We start from the raw sequence: 19,349 nt of genomic DNA on the forward strand, positions 1-19,349 counted from the left end.
CCAGTCTCGATCCGTGTCAACCCAACAGACACTTTCGGAGATACCCGCAGTATACCTTTATAGTCACCCAGTTACGTTGTGACGTTTGGTACACCCAAAGCACTCCTACGGTATCCAGGAGTTACACGATCTCATGGTCTAAGGAAAAGATACTTGACATTGGAAAAGCTCTAGCAAACGAACTATACGATCTTGTGCTATGCTTAGAATTGGGTCTTGTCCATCACATCATTCTCCTAATGATGTGGTCTCGTTATCAATGACATTCAATGTCCATAGTCAGGAAACCATGACTATCTGTTGATCAACGAGCCAGTCAACTAGAGGCTCACTAGGGACATGTTGTGGTCTATGTATTCACACGTGTATTACGATTTCTGAATAATACAATTATAGCATGAATAAAAGACAATTATCATGAACAAGGAAATATAATAATAATCCTTTTATTATTGCCTCTAGGGCATATTTCCAACAGAGAGGAGGCCCCACGTCCACGTCACCGCTGCCACCGGAGCTGCGTCTACGGATTGGAGCCGGGTCATCAAGGATCGAGCGCATCGACCTCTTCTTCCTCATCACCGACCACTGCTTCTCGTCGTCTATCCGCGCTGCCCCGACCACCGTCGGCCTCGCCGTCTCCTTCCCCAGCTCTGCGGTGAGCGTCTCCATCGATTCCCCCTCTTTCATTTCGATACACCAAACCATGTCATGTGCATACAAACTTGGTTTCTTGATCTGTCAGTTTGTTTTAGACATTCAAATGATATAGACCTTTCTATGCTTTAGATGATAAAATGCCGCATTTATAGGAACCACATTAGCGTGTTTAACTGGTAACTAGGCTGCTTGTTTTTATGCGTGTTGGGCACATGTTCATGTTACGTTGACAACTTGATATATTAGTGGTGTATTGGGTGATTACTTGGAACTACAGTAGGTTTAAATTTGTTATGACCCACATGGACGTGGAAGTAGTGACCAATATTTCTTAAGTTCTGGACATTGTTTGTTAAGGATGCCATCTTCATTTGTGCATTTAGAATGGTATCAACTACTGCTGCTGCTGCTGTAGTATCTAGTTGTTTGACATATATGTCAACTTGATTTGGCTTTCATTTGACTCGGGTTAATTTAGACAACGAGTGTTCTTACTGTCTGTACCGATTGTAGAACCACTCCATATTGACTAACTAGGTAGCTTGTGGTCATTGTTCACTAATTTGATGGAACCGTTGTGGTGGTCATGCATTCTGAGTCATAGGAGCCTGGAGGTAGATGCCTCAACAGGGATTGTAAGCCTACATGTAGAGTGCCCCAACTGGACATACCTGTTCAAAAATTAATCTACTTAACCTGTACATAGTAGATTTGATGATAATCCAGCTTTTGTTTACCCTTTCTATACGACTAGCTCAAATATCGATTTACGGGCGGTGCATGCTCGGTATCTTTTGCTATTATCAGCCTTATTTCGCAAATCGCTATGTATATATATTCTACCTCTCAGATTTGCTCTTGTAGTGCCCTGTGTGAAGTATTATCATTAAGGGCGAAAATGTGAATATACAATATAGAGAGCGAAAGATCAGTACTGGCAGGATGAGCAAAGTCCATGTTTAAAAAATGAAAGTAGGCACCAATAATGGCAAGAATTGTTTGACATCAATGGATTTTGATTTAATTACTTGGTCTCAGAAAGCAAAAAGAAAAAGAAAGGGTGATCCATCTTCTGGAACAAAAGTTTTATAAGAGAATTTTCTAATTATGAAAATAAGCGATAATTTGTTTGGATTCATACTATCTAGACCTTGCAAGTCTGCTTCATACAGTTTTATGGTTAGACTGTCAAAGTCACTCAGTTATGTCTTTGGTTACCATTCCACCAAATTGTTTTCTTACAATGTCGCTGATACTCTCTACAACTTTCAAACAAGATATGACAACAAAAAGAGGTTGAAAACGAGAATACCTTAAAGCATCTCTGGCTGCAGCAGGTGACCCATCTCTGGCTACAGAGGTGGGTCGTATCAAATGAGTAGTACTTTTGCATAGTACTAGGACATAGCAGCAGCCAAGTAACCAGCTCATTCAAAACTCACAGAATGGTTAAAAGGATTATCTGCCCTTTTGTTTCAATGAGTTACAGTCAATACTGTTAACTGAACTTTTTGAGCATAGTGTTCCAATACTTGTTGCTACAGTTAACTGAAAATGTTCAGTTGGGAGCAATATTTGTTTGCCTCAATACTTGTTAGACAGAGGTTTAGCACACATGCTTATGTGGCATTGCAGAGAAACAGGTTGTGCAAGAACACACCAAAAGCAAGTAGACCTGCTTGCAGTAGCTCTTAGGTGAATTTTAGGTGAAGTAGACGTGCTTTTAAGATTTGTATAGAGGAGTAGATTTACAGTAGTTTTACAACAGCAGTACTCTTTGCAATTGGCAAGTTTCAGTAGCAGAAACCCAACTGAACATCTGCTTCTGCAGAACACTGCACTCCACTTACACATGGTATTTTTTCTGCAAATAGGACACCACACCCACAAGCACATGGTATTTTTCTGTAAATTTATTTAAATTCAGTGTATATCCAGTTTGCATACTCAGTTTATACTCCTAAAACAATGCAAACAAATCAGCATTGAAAGACTTGTAAAGTTGCTGGGTTTTTGTCTCCGACCATTGTGTCGTGATGAATTTGCAGGTACCCCGAGAGGCCCTTGAGTTTGCCGGAATGTCGATTAACTTCCGTTCCGGCAAATTCGGGTACTCCATATGCCCTATTTTCAGCAAAGGTCATGATGAAATTTTCTGTGAATTTTAGCATATGACTTTGCTAACAATAGGACATATGGGGTACTTGCGACTAATGCATGTTTTATGATCTGTTGTAAGGGTACTAATTGGTCTCTTTTGCTGTTTATCAGAGATGGGGGGAAGCAGCCACCGCTGCTCTGCCACACTGCAGTACGAGTTGGATGCTTCCGAGTTCTTCAGTATCATACTTGGGACTTCAGTATCATCCATGACGCAGGTATATAAAACGAGAGATCTCCCCTTCACCCATCTCATTATGATATCTGTTGTTTGCTACATCACTCATTGTCCCAAACTGCAGAGGCTACCTGACAGTTTTATGAACATGCTGGGTCAAGATCCGCCAAATAATGTGAAGCTACGACAGGCCGGCAGCGGGTTTCGCAAGTAGTGGGATGTGGAGTTGGTGATCAAGGAGGGCCACATGTACTTGTATCGTGGGTGGGAGAAGTTCTACCGTGCCTACAACCTGCGGCTGGGGTACTTCCTTCTCTTCAGGTACGACGACGATGCCACCATGCTCATCGTGAAGGTGTTCAACGCGACTATGTGTCGCATGTGCTACGCTGACGATGATGATGCCAGTACGTTCTGCCTCTTCTTATTCCTCTACATTTGGCTTTGTCTCACATCGATTGTTAACGGTCATTGTTGCATTTGGACAGGCAATGGGAGCAGCAGCAGCGACACTGGCTACAGCCAAAGCAGCAGCGACTATGGCTGTAGCAAAAGCAACACCGATTCTGGCTTTAGCGGAAGCAGCAGCGATTCTGGCAGCAGCATAGACAACAAGAAGGATGATCCGGACTGGAGTGCGGGAGAAGAGGAGCAGAGTGGGGATGAGGAGCTGCAGGATGACGATGGGCATCAGGCTGAGGATGACCTAGCGCTAGTGGTGGCTGACCAAGGGCAAGAGATGGTGGTGGCTGACCATGGGCAAGAGATGGTGGTGGCTGACCATGGGCAAGAGATGGAGGTGGCTGAGGATGACCTAGCAATGGTTGTGCCCGTCCTGCCTAAAGGTGGCCTCGCGATGGTGGTGGTGCCTGACAATGACCACGCACCGGTGGTGGCGCCGGCGATCCCACAACTGGGCGACATGACCACGCCAATTGTGGTAGAAGACTACATCCCACTGCCTCCACCGCCTCGTCACTCTTGGCGCATCAGGCTGAGGAAGGAGAAGGAGAAGAACAATGAGAACTGAACTATGTCAGGTATGTCAGATCTCCAAAATGATATATATATATACTTAGTTACCTATGTTATATCTAATATGCTTAGTTTTCTATAGGTTAACTTTATTTTACCTAAGTTGGCTCTAATATGCTAACTTAGAGCTTATATGCTTAGTTTCTTATAGGTTAGCTCCAAAATAACTTATGTTAGCACAAAATGATCAAGTTTACATAATAAGCTTATAGTCTTCTTCTTATTCTTCTTCTTTTCCAAAATGACATAGGTTAGCTTCATTTTACCTAAGTTGGCTCTAATATGCTAACTTAGAGCTTATATGCTTAGTTTCCTATAGGTTAGCTCCAAAATTACTTATGTTAGCACAAAATGATCAAGTTTACATAATAAGCTTATAGTCTTTTTCTTATTCTTCTTATTTTCCAAAATGACATAGTTTAGCTTCATTTTACCTAAGTTGGCTCTAATATGCTAACTTAGAGAGCTTATATGCTTAGTTTCCTATAGGTTAGCTCCAAAATTATTTATGTTAGCACAAAATGATCAAGTTTACATAATAAGCTTATAGTCTTCTTCTTATTCTTCTTATTCTTCTTCTAGTGTTCTTCTTCTTCTAGTATTCTTCTAGTCTTCTTCTTCTTCTTCTCTTCTTCTTCTTCTTCTAACTTCTTGTTTATCATTTTGCAGATTTGATTTAATTCACGGAAGCTTGCATGGATGGAGTGCTTCTTTCCATTTGTGTTTTTATTTTATATCAATGTGAAACTTTTGTGAATTGATGGATAGCGGTGTTGGATGAACAATGTGAAACTTTTGTAATATGTAATGATGGAACTATGTGTTAGCTATGTATGTATATATGATGAAACTTGTGTTGGATATGATTGTTATATGATTGTTATACGTCCGCGGCGGCCGCGTCCTCCTCGACTGGATCTCCCTCCACCCCCGCACCGTGCGCATTTGTTGCTACTCCGAAGACGACTCCAATGTATTCATCCTCATGGACGTTAATGAGCTGCCCCCGCGTGACCGCCCCACATGGACCGGATGGGAGCGGTGCAACGCCGCCGACTTCCACCTCGCCGTTTGCGATCCCCTGTCCAGCAGATACGTGTTGCTTCCAACCATACCTGAAGACCTCGCCGCCCAACCGCAAGATTCTCTTTGGGAGTTCGAGCCTGTACTTGCTCCCAGCACCAGCGAGAATGGGGAGGAGGAACCCTTCAAGGTGATATGCATATCAAAATACCAGACCAAGCTCGTCCTCTTTGTCTTCCCGTCCACAACTATGTAATGGTGTATGGTGGAGTCTCATGTCCTCCCTTCTTTGGACCAGATGTCATGTTTTGTCTGTGTGGGTCGTCGCTTCTACTCGACAGAACCTTATACTTGGGGTGACCATTTGATGGTGCTGGACACGTGCACAATGAGGTTTTCCACTGTCGATCTTCTCACCGGCTACCATCAGGAGCTCAGAGATCTGTATAACGAGAGCTCTGATCCTCGGCGTCCGAATTCTGTCGTTGCAGGTAGGGAAGGAACCCTTGAGATGTTTTCTCTTGTCCGTCAGGATGGCTACTTTGCTCTCTACCATACCTCTCTACGGAATAATTCCCAAGAATGGGAGCTCGAGAAGGTCATAAGCCTGCCAGGGCAGTATCGTGACTATTCCATTTCCACAGTGGGTGCAGCTGAGGGATTCTTGTTCTTCCAAGGTGCTCCAAAAGGTATTCGTGTTGAGAATGTGGATTGTTACTCAATGTCGGTCAGGACTTATGAAATTACCAAAGTCTGTACAAGGATGGAGCAGTTCCTCAATCGCAAACGTGCTCTCCCCTGCTTTAGCTTCCCGCCGCTATTATTGGAACCAACTATCTGATCAACTGGTAAGCCTAATTATTTTATTTTATGTTGCCATTGAGTGCGTGCTTTGCTTGTTCTGCTCACATGGTTATGTAGAAAGTTAATTATTGTTCTATTGGGGTTGGCTACCTTGTCAAACTAGCTAGAAGAGGTAGCTAATTGATGGTTTGTTCTGCATGTGTGTGTAACAATTGTTTGCGATTGAGAATATCAATGAAAAAAAAATTAAATACCAGTTTGTAAAGCTAGTTCTTATTGCTCCAGATCTTGGTAGAGGAAATAGCTTTCGCACTTGCATCTTCATATATCAGTACTTCTTTAGTCGTACTTAGTAATTACACACGATTCATTCAACTGAACGATGATGTTCAAAAGAAGACTGTTGCTGGTAGGGCTAGGGTTCCTACCGGCTCTACTCCGTAGGTTATACGGGCAGAATAGCGAGGGTTGGGGGCGAGGGCGGCGGCTCCGGCGTGTTGGCGCCGTCGCGAGGGAGAAGAAGGTCGACGGCGGCTAGGGTTTGGTGCAGCTAGGGTTCCGGCTCCTCTGGAGCCGGGCAATATGATAGAACTATCTTTATTGCTTGATCTCAAACGATGTCTTACAACTAGTATTTATAACTTTAGCCTAAGATAACTTTCCTAAAATAATTTGCCTAAGATAACTTGTGGGTCATGCCCCTAATACTAAGGCCCGGTGGGCCTCTTTCGGTTATAGACCAAACCGGTCATAACATCTCTCCCCGCCTGCGCAAACAGCTCGTCCTCGAGCTGAAAATCTGGATAGTGTTGGCGGAACTCTTCACGCTGCTCCCAAGTAGACTCCTCCTCCGGAAGGCCTGTCCATTGAACGAGGATGAACCAGACGCCACGACGAAGTTGTGCCTGCAACACCTTTGCCGGCTCTGGAAGAATGCGACCATCGGCATGGGAGGAAGCGTCGGAGGAGCCGCCGATGGCTCGCCACGGAAAGGCTTGAGCAGCCCCACATGGAAGACGTCGTGGATGCGAGCGCGGGCTGGAAGCTGAAGACGATAGGCCACCTTCCCAATGCGCTCCAAGATAGGGAAGGTCCCGGCGTAGCGCGGGCCGAGTTTGCGCCTTGCTCGCGGGTCGAGTGACTGCGTAGAGCGGTGGAGAAGACGCAGCCACACCCAATCACCCACCGCGAACTCCGCCTCGCGATGATGATCGTCGTAGTAGTGCTTGGCCAACTGCTGGGCCTGAAGGAGACGCCGACCAACCTCAGCAAGCATCTCGTCACGAGTGCAGATGAGTTCACCCGCAACCTCCGCCCGAGCTGTCTCCGGATCCACCGGAAGGATAGGTGGGGGTGGTCGCCCATAGACCACCTCAAATGGCGTAGCGCGCAGGGCGGAGTGATAAGAGGTGTTGTAGCAGTACTCCGCCCAAGAAAGCCAGTCCACCCAAGCGCGAGGCCGATCACCTGTCACACAACGCAAATACATGGCAATGACCTTGTTAACCACCTCGGACTGTCCGTCCATCTGAGGATGGAACGCCGTACTCAGGCGGAGCTGGACACCTGCCATCCTGAAGAGGTCGCGCCATACATGGCCCGTGAAAACTGGGTCCCGATCACTGACGATCGAAGTAGGAAATCCGTGTCGACGGACGATGCCGTCGAAGAAGGCCCGGGCCACTGATGCCGCCGTATATGGATGGCCGAGCGCGATGAAGTGGGCGTACTTGGAGAAGCGGTCGACCACCGTGAGGATGACCGACTTGCCACCCACCTTGGGAAGGCCCTCAATGAAGTGCATGGATATATCCGCCCAGACCTGAGATGGCACCTCCAAGGGCTGGAGTAACCCGGCCGGCCTCAGTGTCTCTGTCTTGTTGCGCTGGCATGTCTGACAAGACCGAACCCAGTCGCGGACCAGGGCGCGATCGCCAGGGATGTAGAAGTCGGCGCGAAGACGATGGAGGGTTTTCTGCATACCCTCATGGCCCGCCGAATGGGCGAGCTGTAACACCTGGTGACGGAGATCATCATGCGCCGGAACAAAGACCCGGCGCCCATGTAGGAGCAGTCCGTCAGAGAAGCACCAAGGCTCCTCCAGGTCGCCGATCGTGAGCTGCTGCTGAAGACGGACGGCGTCGTCGGCCGTCGCAGTGGCGCGTCGAATGTCGGCGAAGAGGCCGAACGTCGGCCCAGAGCGTATGCACAGGGCCGCCCCGGCGGACTCGTTGGTGGAGGAAACAAAGTCGGAGTCGCGACGGGACAGTGCGTCGGCCACTGTGTTAAGGCGGCCCGGTCGATACTCGACGGAAAAGTCGAAGCCGAAGAGCTTGCTGATCCACTGATGCTGCGGCACGGTCGACAGCCGTTGATCCAGCAAGAACTTTAGGCTGTAGTGGTTGGTGCGAATGAGGAAGGACCGGCCCCACAAGTACGGCCGCCAATGACGAACGGCCTGTACAAGACCAATGAGCTCCCGCTCGTATGCCGCCAGCTTAAGGTGACGTGGAGCGAAAGGCCGGCTGAAGAAGGCGAGGGGTCCATCGCCCTGATGAAGCACAGCGCCGAACCCTGCGCCTGAGGCGTCACAGTCCACCACGAACGGGCGGTCGAAGTCGGGCATCTGGAGGACGGGGCCTGTCGTGAGGGCCCCCTTGAGGGCCTCGAATGCCGTTGTCGCCTCGTCGTCCCAGGCGAAAGCGTCGCGGCGAAGCAACCGCGTGAGGGGCGCCGCGATGAGCCCAAACTCCCGATTAAATTTCCGGTAGTAGCCGGCAAGGCCGAGGAGCCCGCGGAGAGCCCGCGGCGAGTGCGGCGTCGGCCATGCGGAGACGGCTGCCACCTTGTCGGCGTCCATAGCCACCCCGTCGGCGGAGATGACGTGGCCCAAGTAGGCCACCGAAGGCGTCCCAAACGAGCACTTCGAGCGCTTAAGGTGGAGGTGGTGCGCTCGAAGCTCGTTGAAGACGATGGCGACGTGCTGGAGGTGCTCGGCCCAAGACGCGTTGTAGATCAGAATATCATCAAAGAAAACGAGCACAAACCGGCGTAAGTAGGGCCTGAGGACGTCGTTCATCAGAGCCTGAAAGGTCGCCGGGGCGTTGGTGAGGCCAAAGGGCATCACCAAGAACTCGAAGTGGCCGTGATGAGTCCGAAACGCCGTCTTGGCGATGTCATCCGGGTGCATGCGCACCTGGTGGTACCCCGACCGAAGGTCGAGCTTGGTGAAGAAGCGCGCCCCGTGTAGCTCATCGAGGAGCTCGTCGACCACCGGAATAGGGAACTTATCCTTAAGTGTGATAGCATTAAGGGCACGGTAGTCGATGCAGAAATGCCATGTGCCGTCTGACTTGCGGACGAGAAGCACCGGCGCAGTGGAGAGCCGGATGATGCCGACTGCGAGCATGAGCGCACACTGCCGCTCCAACTCATCCTTCTACAACTGCGGATAGCGGTAAGGGCGGACTGCCACAGGTGTGGAGCCTGGCAGAAGATGTATACGGTGATCATACGTGCGGGTGGGCGGCAGCCCCTGTGGCTCGGTGAAGATGTCATCCTGCTGCTGTAGGAGGCTCTCCAAGAGTGGGTGCTCGGCCGTTGCGGTGGTCGCGGCCAGCTGGAGGGGTGGTGAGGGTGCGGCACCCCCAATGCCGTCCCACCGAATGCGGCGGCCCAACCGCCAGAAGGTCATCGTCAGCGCATCGAAATCCCAGAGAATAGGACCAAGAGTGTGCAAGAAGTCAACGCCGAGGATGAAGACGAAGCAGCCCAAGTCGATGCCGGCGCATGTGATGGAGAAGTGCTCGCCGCCGATAGTGATGGGCACGTCACGGGCGAGCCCACGGCAGTGGAGACGGTCGCCATTAGCGACTGTGACGCGCAACTGCTCGCCGCCGATGGGCTGTAATGCAAGGCGCCGCATGGTGGTCTCTGGCAGGAAGTTATGAGTGGATCCCGTGTCCACGAGTGCCACTAAGCGCTCGCCCTGGATCATGACTGGTAAGAGCATCGTCCGTTCATCACGGATACCGGCCAGCGCGTGTAGGGACACCACGAGGGCGGTGGCCGGGGCGGGCGCGGGCGCTGCTGCGGTCTTCGCAAGGGCTGGGGCGCCGAGGCCATCCTCCAGAGTCTCCTCGCCCGTCTCGTCTGACGTCTTCAAGTAGAAGAGGCGGGGACAGACATGGCCCGGTGCATAGGGCGCATCACAGTTGAAGCACAAGCCCAGGCGCCGGCGTTCCAGCTGTTCTGCCTGAGTGAGACGCCTGAATGGCCGCGTCGGAGCCGGGGCGGCCGTGGATGGCGTCGGTGCTGCCGGAGACGGCCGAATAGGCTGTCGGCCCCCACGTGGCGCGGATGGACGCGTCAAGGCCTGGGCGCGTTGTTCGAACGCTCGGGCATAGTACATGGCCGTCTGAAGGTCTTGGGGCCCCTTCATCTCGACGTCCACGCGAATGTGGTCGAGAAGGCCACCGATGAAAAGCTCCACCCGCTGTAAGGCCGTCACACCGGGCGCGTGGCGCGCCAGGGCCTGGAAGCGGTCGGCGAAGTCTTGTACCGTGGAGGTGAATGGCAGGCAGCCCAACTCGGCCAGGCGACTCCCGCGGACCGGTGGCCCGAAACAAAGAAGGCACAACTCCCGGAAACGATCCCACGGGGGCATGCCGCCCTCGCCCTGCTCGAGGGCGTAGTACCATGTCTGGGCGGCCCCGCGGAGATGGTAGGAAGCCAGCCAAGTGCGCTCCGACGCAGGCGTGTGCTGTCCGCGGAAGAACTGGTCACACTGGTTGAGCCAGTTAAGCGGGTCGTCGGAGCCGTCGTATGTGGCAAAGTCGATCTTGGCGAACCGGGGCGGCTGCTGGTGTGGCGCGCCCTGGCCCACTGCCTCGGCGGTGCGGAGGGCGGATGATGGTGCGCGGTCCATGTGGGAAAGCCCGGCGTAGTTCCCGGTGGCGCCCGACGCCTCGGGCTGCAACGGAAAACCGGACGGTGGGCGAGCCTCCGGGTAGGCCGAGGACGGCCCGTGGAGCCAGCCGGGAAGTGGCGAGGGTGACGACGGGAAGCGGACCTCTTGGATCGAAAGCTCGCTCGGCGACGACCGGCCCAGGTTAGGGCTGGGCGGGGGCGGTGGAGGACCCTGCTCCAGGGCCGCTGGCAGGGACGGCGCGGCGGAAGACGGCGCGGCCGGCGCGGTCCAGATGGGCCACTGCGGCCCCGTGGTGGCGGCGAGTGGCGCGGTTGGCGCAAGCTGCGGCGACCATGGTGGCCACAGCGGCGGTGCGGCCGCCTGGGTTGGGAGTGCCGGGTAGCCTCCGGTGACGGCCCCCGGTACCGAGTACCACGGCAGCGCCTGCTGAGTTGCGGCCATGGCTGGATGGAGTGGTGGCGGCGGCCCGTAGGGACTCGCCAGGTAGAGACGGATGCCTTGTACCGCGGCGACAAGGTCGGTGAGGACGCCGGCCATTGCCTCCGTTGTGAGCTGCGTCTGCGGGGGAGGTGATGGCGGCGGCGTAGGTTGGACGGGGGCTGGTGGCCGCCCGTGGCCCGGCGCGGTGCCGGGTGCCTGGAGGGGCGGCGCCGAGAGTGACGCCGTGACGCCCGCAAGGAGCGAGGCCGTGGTGCCCGGCGTGGAGGCGGCGGTGGTGGAGGAGTTGGCGGCAGCGGCGGTGGTGGAGTAGACGGGTAGCGGCGGTGGTGGCGGCGGTGGATGCGGAGGTGGAGATGACATGGTCGAAACCCGGGTACCTGATACCAAATTGGTAGGGCTAGGGTTCCTACCGGCTCTACTCCGTAGGTTATACGGGCAGAATAGCGAGGGTTGGGGGCGAGGGCGGCGGCTCCGGCGTGTTGGCGCCGTCGCGAGGGAGAAGAAGGCTGGCGGCGGCTAGGGTTTGGTGCGGCTAGGGTTCCGGCTCCTCTGGAGCCGGGCAATATGATAGAACTATCTTTATTGCTTGATCTCAAACGATGTCTTACAACTAGTATTTATAACTTTAGCCTAAGATAACTTTCCTAAAATAATTTGCCTAAGATAACTTGTGGGTCAAGCCCCTGATACTAAGGCCCGGTGGCCTCTTTCGGTTATAGACCAAACCGGTCATAACAGTTGCACAACCTGTAAGCTGATGTTTGAGTAATCTTTATTTACCATGTGGTTTCAAGAGCATAGAGTTCACATGTTATGGTCTGCTATTTTGTATTCACATTGCTTCCAAACTGCAATAAGATGGCTCTGGATTCTTGGGAAGCATGAATAAACAGCTTGTGTGCCTTTGTTCTTAAGCTATATTGTACTCTGCAATTTAGCAAATACTCCCTCCGTCCGAAATTACTTGTCATCAAAATGGATGAAAATGGATGTATCTAGAACTAAAATACATCTAGACACATCCATTTCAATGACAAGTATTTCCGGACGGAGGGAGTAGGAAATTCCCATTGCATCAACTGTGCAGTTGCTTCAAATTTCTACTCCAATGGTTATAAAGAAAGTTAATTATTGTTCTATTGGGCTTGACTACCTTGTCCAACTAGCTAGGACAGGTAGTCAATTCATGGTTTGGTTCGGCATGCATGTTGACAATTATATGTGATTGAGATTTGAGAATGTTAATTCGAAAGAAAGATTACACACTAGTTTGGAAAACTAATTTTTATTGCTCCATGTCTTGAGGAGAGAAAATGGCTTTCATGTTTGCATCGTTAGTCATATTTAGCACTTACTACAACATCATTCATTCAATTCAACAACGATGTTCAAAATGAGAATGATACATAACCATTAGGTTGATGTTTGAAGTCCTTGAGTCTTGTATTTATGAGGACTTCTTATTTACACAAGATGGCGATGATGTAGTATGACATGTCTGTATCAAGTATCGTATGTATGTAAGCAGGATATGACCAGCACTGACGCCTAAGACTTTGGTTTATGTTGCGTACCCATTTTTGTGTTGGAGCTTGGAAGGCTTTGGTTTTATCTGCTTGTGTCCCGCCTTTGAATCTATGTCCTTAGTTGAGATGATCTATCTATCAGTAACTGAGAGCCAGAGAACTTGGCTTTGATCAGCATTAGTGGAGTGGATCAGTTAATTAATTTCTTTATGAGTTCAAATTCTGGATGAGCTGAATGTTCTGCGCAAACGACGACTGGCCGTAATAGAGATGCATTCAAACATTAAACTTCAGAGCTTCGGAATTCTCAGATAAATGTACTCAAATTTGAGTTGAGAGCATCAGGTCCTCTATCGATCAATATTCACGGGAATTTCAGAAACATTTTCCATGTTCAAAAGGCTGAAAGCAGGGGGCATAAACAAGGCCTCTGTGCGCACCTTCTCCTCTTCCGTCAGCTTGACTTTGCTTGGCTTGCTGCCACCATCAACACCTCCATCCTGACGCTTCTCTGCCTCTCTTGGAGCCAAGGGTTCTCCAGAGCTTACCTCACCAGGTGTGATTTCCAGGCTCCTATTGTATCATCAGCAATAAAATAGCATCACAAGTCCGCAAAACATTCATGCTGAACAAACAAAGTCCAAACACTAATGTGCAGAGTGGCTAGGCACGGCTTTCATGTTATTTTTTGGGAAGTTTCTATTTCATTTTTGTTGATGAGATGAATCACGTTGAACTTAGATGTCTCTTACTTACAGCTCTACTTTAGGCCATCACTCTCACGGCATTATAAGTTCATCAGGATTGCTTTAGGATGAAAAGGAATTATAAAAGAAGCCACACGATCAATGTACGATCAGAATTTATGGTCATGTTGGTGAGGGGCAACAATAACAATTAATATTTTCATGTGCTTTACTTTTTTAGGTAATTTTTAAAAATTGTTCATCCATTTAATTTCTTTTGTGAAGTTTTAAGAAAAAATTTCTCGTATTAAAATAATATTCATATAATTTGAAAAAAAATCACCCTTTTCTATAAGAAAGTTTTCATGTAATTCTAAAAAAATGTCACATGTTTTTTTTTCATATTTTAAAACATATCCACTCTGTTTTAAGGAGTCCATGTGATTTAAAAAGTGTGTGTGTATTAATAAAAGGATGTTGATGCATTTTGGAAAACAAATATACAATTTAAAAGTGAGTGTGCGTATGAGGGATGATGTATGTTGTAGGGTAGCGGGAAGGGCGGACGTCACGTCCAGCTCGCCAAGACTAGTTTTGAAAGTAAAAAAAAGCAAGTGTGAGTGGGTTTAGGGTTTAGGCGGTGGCCGAGATCATCATCTTAGGATTGGCCACGTTCGGACACAGTGAGATCAGGTGGACACCGCAATCATGGTTGATGAAGATGAGAATGTGGATAAGCGATAACAGAGATGGTGCGCTATGGTCTTTTTTTTTTGCGAAAAAGAGATGGTGCGCTATGTTGAAATAGATAACGTGGACCTTTAGAGGGGTCTAGAGTTGTGCTTATTGTGCTTCTGCTAGAAGCATGATTTTTTTTTTTTGCTCCCGCTGCAATTCATGGGCATATTTCCTAGTATATATAAAAGAATTCATATTTCATCGTATCAACTAGTAAGAACAGAACAAGGACCGGTTTTTTTTTTCGAGTAACAATGAGGACCGAAATCGAGCAGATAAAATAGGGACTGCAACCAGAATGTGTAACAACGGTGAAATGGGTTAGTTTTGGCGGGAACGACGAGGTGGGTTAGCGCCATCTTTCTTTCTCTCTTCTCTTCTGGGCTCAAATGGGTGTCCATGGGCCAGCTGATGGGCCTAGCGACCACGACTATTCATCCTGCCACGATCACGATGAGCCGCCGCCTCCGCCGCTCGCCGGCGCCCCCGATGGACGACGACAACCTCCTCGGGGAGATCCTGCTCCGCCTGCCCCCGCAGCCGTCGGCGCTCCCGCGCGCCGCCCTCGTTTGCAAGCGCTGGCGCCGCCTCGTCGCCGACCCCGCGTTCCTCCGCCGCTTCCGCTCTCGCCACCGGAGGCCTCCCGTCCTCGGCTTCTTCTCCACCTTAGGGAACCCCACCTTCACCCCCGCGCTCGACCCGCCGGACCGGATCCCCACCGCGCGATTCTCCCTGCGGCTCGAGGAGGGCGACCACTTCCAGTTCCTCGGCTGCCGCCATGGCCGCGCCCTCGCCGTCAACATACCGTCGCGGCCCTTCCTCCTGCTGTGGGACCCCGTCACCGGCGACCAGACCCGCCTGGCCGTGCCCCCGGAATTCTATGGCGACGAGACCGTCATCTTGACCGGGGCGCTGCTTTGCTCTGCCGGCGACCAGGGACACGCGCATGGCGATTGTCGTCGCTCCGGCCATTTCCAAGTGGCTCTGATAGCCACTGTCAAAAGAAGCCATTCTCATCTTTTCGCAACCGTTTACTCGTCGGTGACCAGCGAATGGGGCGAAATTATCTCAATCCCGTTCATACATTCCAGGATCAAGGCTTCTACAACTATGAAATATTTTCAACCTGTCCTCACTCCCACTATCTTGATTGGGAATTCACTCTATTGGTCATATGTTCTTGGCGGAGCTTGCATAATTGAGTTTGATTTGGACACGCAGAGGCTGGCATTGATAGAGCCGCCGCCAGATGCATATGCCCACGACGATACCGTTTTCGCGGTTATGCCGGCTGAAGATGGTGGCCTTGGCTTAATCGTTGTGTCGCGCTTCCGTGCCCAACTATGGAAGTGGAAAGCTGGTGTTCGTCACGATGATGTGACATGGGTTCTGGGAAGGATCGTTGAACTAGACAAGCTTCTTCCTCTAGGAGCAGCAGGCAAGAGGAAGCCTCTAGCCTTAGTGGGATTCGACGAGGAAAACAATGTGACCCTTGTAAGGACATCTTGTGGCATCTTCATGGTCCATCTCCAGTCAATGACGTTCAAGAGACTCTGCAACAGTGGCAGTGCCAGGGATATCCATATCTATAATGCATTCCCAAGTTTCTATGATGCAGGTAGCATGACAAGATACTAGTTTTTTTTCATATGTTCAATCACCTTCCAGCATGACAAGATACTAGTTTTTCATATGTTCAATGATTGCTTGGTGAAATGTCTGTCATAATCCTTGATTTCTGTAATGATCATTTTAGTTCATGTAGTTTCGGTTGTTTCTTTTGCTGCCAGATAATTTTCTTTAAGAACAACAGTACTCAAGGGCGTTGTTGTAGTCTATTTAGCCATACACATAAGTATGTGTTACGGAAGTATTCTTATGTGGATAGCTGCACTATAATCCTTTTCAGCATCAGATTTGGTAACAGTTGGAAATCGATGACTGGTACATGGAAATTATCCATGGACCAACCTAAATGTCGTACGAGTAACTCGGTTGGCAGTCACATTTGGAACCTCGGTGCTAGTTACATTTTCTCATCGGTAATTTAATCTCATTTGATATTCTTGTAACTCTAGGTACTTGCTTTGAGCCCTTAACTTTTTACAGATAGTTCTTGTTTTTTCGCAAGTCGAAGAGCCTTGCTTCAAGTGCTCCATTTGTACCAGTGAAAAAATAAAATGAAATAATGTCTCTTATCAGGCTATATATGCAATCTGAATACGGAATTACCTATGGATACTTTTTTTTGGATATGAGCACGTTCTAATTTTGTTCGCTTTGACATACAAGGAACGTGTATGTTTGAGATAACTTCCAAAACATATGTTCGCTTGCATAAATTGTGCCAGCGTACTATCTGTATGTACATGCACATAGTAAATTAGAAATACAGCTAGAGATCTTTTTGGTGCGTGATACATAACAGTTGCAAATTGAAGAGTACTAATTGAGGTGGAAAGCTGAGCTTGAACCAAATGGAACGTCAAATGATGATTGACTCAATTGTCACCTTTATAAGCTTATCCAAATGAATAACTACTGCTTGTATCGATTTATTGTTAGTCTATGAACAACATTTCCATGGGTATTGTTGTGAGGTGGATGTGGAGTACCAAAATGAGTTCTGAGCACATATGAATGCCCTGTATTTGCAGCTTCATGTAATTTTTGTTTTTCTACTCCTAATCTGGTGCCAGAGCAAGTAACGTTTCCCAAGTGTAGTTTCTGAATCTAAACTGTCCTATAATATCTTCCTTCTTGTATCGGTTACTTTTTGTCAAAATACGCATTGGTTACTGACTAATTAAGTTCATGACTAGGCAATGGCATTGGTGATGGGCATGGTGAAGGTGAAGCGTTGGACGATATGTAATAATGTTTTTCTTTCCTGGTGGGATATACATTGCTGGTAGGTATGCCCTGGTGACTGAAAAGGCCAGGGCAATAAGATTATTTTCTCCTGAAGAATTTTGATGCTCTCCATGGATATTTATCTAGGTTCATTTGCTATTTCAGGTTGGCAAGCTGCATTTTTTACTTGAGGATTCATATATTTTGTTCTTCTCTTGGAAGTATTACTAGCTCTTACTGTGATTGGTAAGGCATCCACAATATTTTTCCAGATTGATAGTAGTAACTGTATACACCTGTTCGAACATCTAGATTCAGAAACTACACTTTGGCATTAGTCATTAATAACCGCTGGTCATTTTGGGTTATTGTGGGCCGGATTCATTACTGCCACATAATCGAATGTGCTTATGAAGATCGTGTGGTCGTTTATTTAGCGTACACCAAATTGAATTGCTTTTCATTTTGACAGTTTGTAGTGTCTCGTCGTTTTTGACATCCGTCCATTTGCACTAGTGATGTGGTGGCTCCTAGCTCGCTTGATTCTGCATAATAGCACTCGTTTTGTAATAGCATTACTTTATCAGTTTATATAATCACTTTCCAGCATAACAAAATAGCCTTTTGATATATTCAGTAATTGCTTGATGAAATGTCTGTCATAATGCTTGAGTTCTGTAATTATCATTTTACTACATATTCTTTCAGTTGTTTCTTTTGCTGCCGGATGAATTTCTTTAAGAACAACAGTACTTAAGGGTGGGTATTGTTCTTGTCTATTTAGCCATGTGCATAAGTTTGTTTCACAGAAGTACCCTTATGTGGATAGCTGCACTATGTTCCCTTTCAGCATCAGATTTGGTAATAGTTTGAAACTGATGACTAGTACATGGAAATTATCCTTGGACCAACTTAAATGTCAAACAAGTAGTCCCTCCGTTCCAAAATAGATGACTCACCATTGTACTAAAGTAGTACAAAGGTGAGTCATCTATTTTGGAACGGAGGGAGTAGCTGCTAGTTACAATTCTCTCGTTGGTACTTTAATCTCATTTGATATTGCTATAGCTCTTAAGCTGATAATAAGTACTTGCTTTGAGCCCTTAACTTTTTAGATGATAGTTCCCTTTTCTTTTCAAAAGTCAGAGCAGCCCTGCTGCAAGTACTCCTCCATTTGTACCAGTGAAATTCAGTTCAGTTTGCCTCTTGTCAGCCTTATTTAAATCTGAATGCCTAATTACCTATGGCTACTTACGTTTTTGAGGTCTGGCATGTTTCAGTTTTGTTCGCTTTGACATACACGGAATTTGTCTGCTTGAGATAATTTCGAGATCATACTTTTGTCTTTCATAAATTGTGCTGGGGCACTATATGTATGCACATGCCTAATTTGTTTGTTTAAATATTCCAAAATATTGTATCGGAGCGATAACTTTTCCAAGTCGATAAACAACTACGCACCTGCTGCGGCTCATCTAAACTGTGGTCCTATTGTAATCCCTTCCTTTTATATTGGTCGCTTTCCATAAGAATGCGCATTGGTTACTGATTAGTTATATATGTTTTTGCCTAGGCAACGGCATTGGTGATTGGCATGGTGAAGGTGAAGCACTGGATGATATATATAAGATGTTTTCTGTTGGGTGGGATGTACTCCCCCCGTTTCAAAATAGTTGACTCAATTTTGTACAAAAGTTAGTACAAAGTTAAGTCATCTATTTTGGAACGGATGGAGTACATTGCTGGTTGCTACGCTCTGGTGACCGAAAAGACCAGTGGCATAAAAGATTGTCTCCTGGAGAATTTTGATGCTCTCTCTGGATATTTATCTAGGCTGGTTTGCTATTTCAGACTGCCAGGACACAGTGGTTTTCCTTGATGATTGCTATTTTTTTTCCTTCTCATGGCAGTACACATATTAGTTCACATTCATAAGGCATTCACACTGATTTTCCAGGTTGCCTCATAGTATGCACCTAGATTCAGAAAATACACTTTGGCACTAGACATTAATAATATTGCTGCCCATTTTGGATTTGCTGTCCGGATGGATTAATTAATGCCATGATTTACTATCGATACCTCTGCTTATGAAGATCGTGTGGTCATTTTTTATCACACTGAAGTTTTTCTTGCGGGTATATCAGACTGAAGCTTAACTCAGTTAGAAGTGAAAAGTGTGATTTTCTTTGGATCATATACTTTTGTAAAAGTAGAGCTAATGACCTAAATCATCATTACTTAATTCCCATTCAGAAGTTTATTTCCACGGACAATGATGGGGTATGTATAATTGAGGGGAAAAGATTCTTCAA

General features: G+C 48.0%; 1 protein-coding gene across 1 annotated transcript; it reads left to right on the forward strand.

The window, feature by feature from the left end:
• Positions 1-14,574: 14,574 nt before the first annotated feature.
• LOC123161578 (uncharacterized) lies at positions 14,575-19,129 on the forward strand. Its single transcript, XM_044579383.1, has 4 exons — positions 14,575-15,799; positions 17,004-17,092; positions 17,200-17,280; positions 18,608-19,129. The coding sequence occupies exons 1-2, from the start codon at positions 14,581-14,583 to the stop codon at positions 17,054-17,056; spliced, it is 1,272 nt and encodes a 423-aa protein (XP_044435318.1). The 5' UTR covers positions 14,575-14,580; the 3' UTR covers positions 17,057-17,092; positions 17,200-17,280; positions 18,608-19,129.
• The last annotated feature ends 220 nt before the right edge of the window (positions 19,130-19,349 follow it).

The sequence above is a fragment of the Triticum aestivum genome, chromosome 7B, assembly GCF_018294505.1.
Source record: "Triticum aestivum cultivar Chinese Spring chromosome 7B, IWGSC CS RefSeq v2.1, whole genome shotgun sequence".
In the NCBI taxonomy this organism is placed as follows: domain Eukaryota; kingdom Viridiplantae; phylum Streptophyta; class Magnoliopsida; order Poales; family Poaceae; genus Triticum; species Triticum aestivum.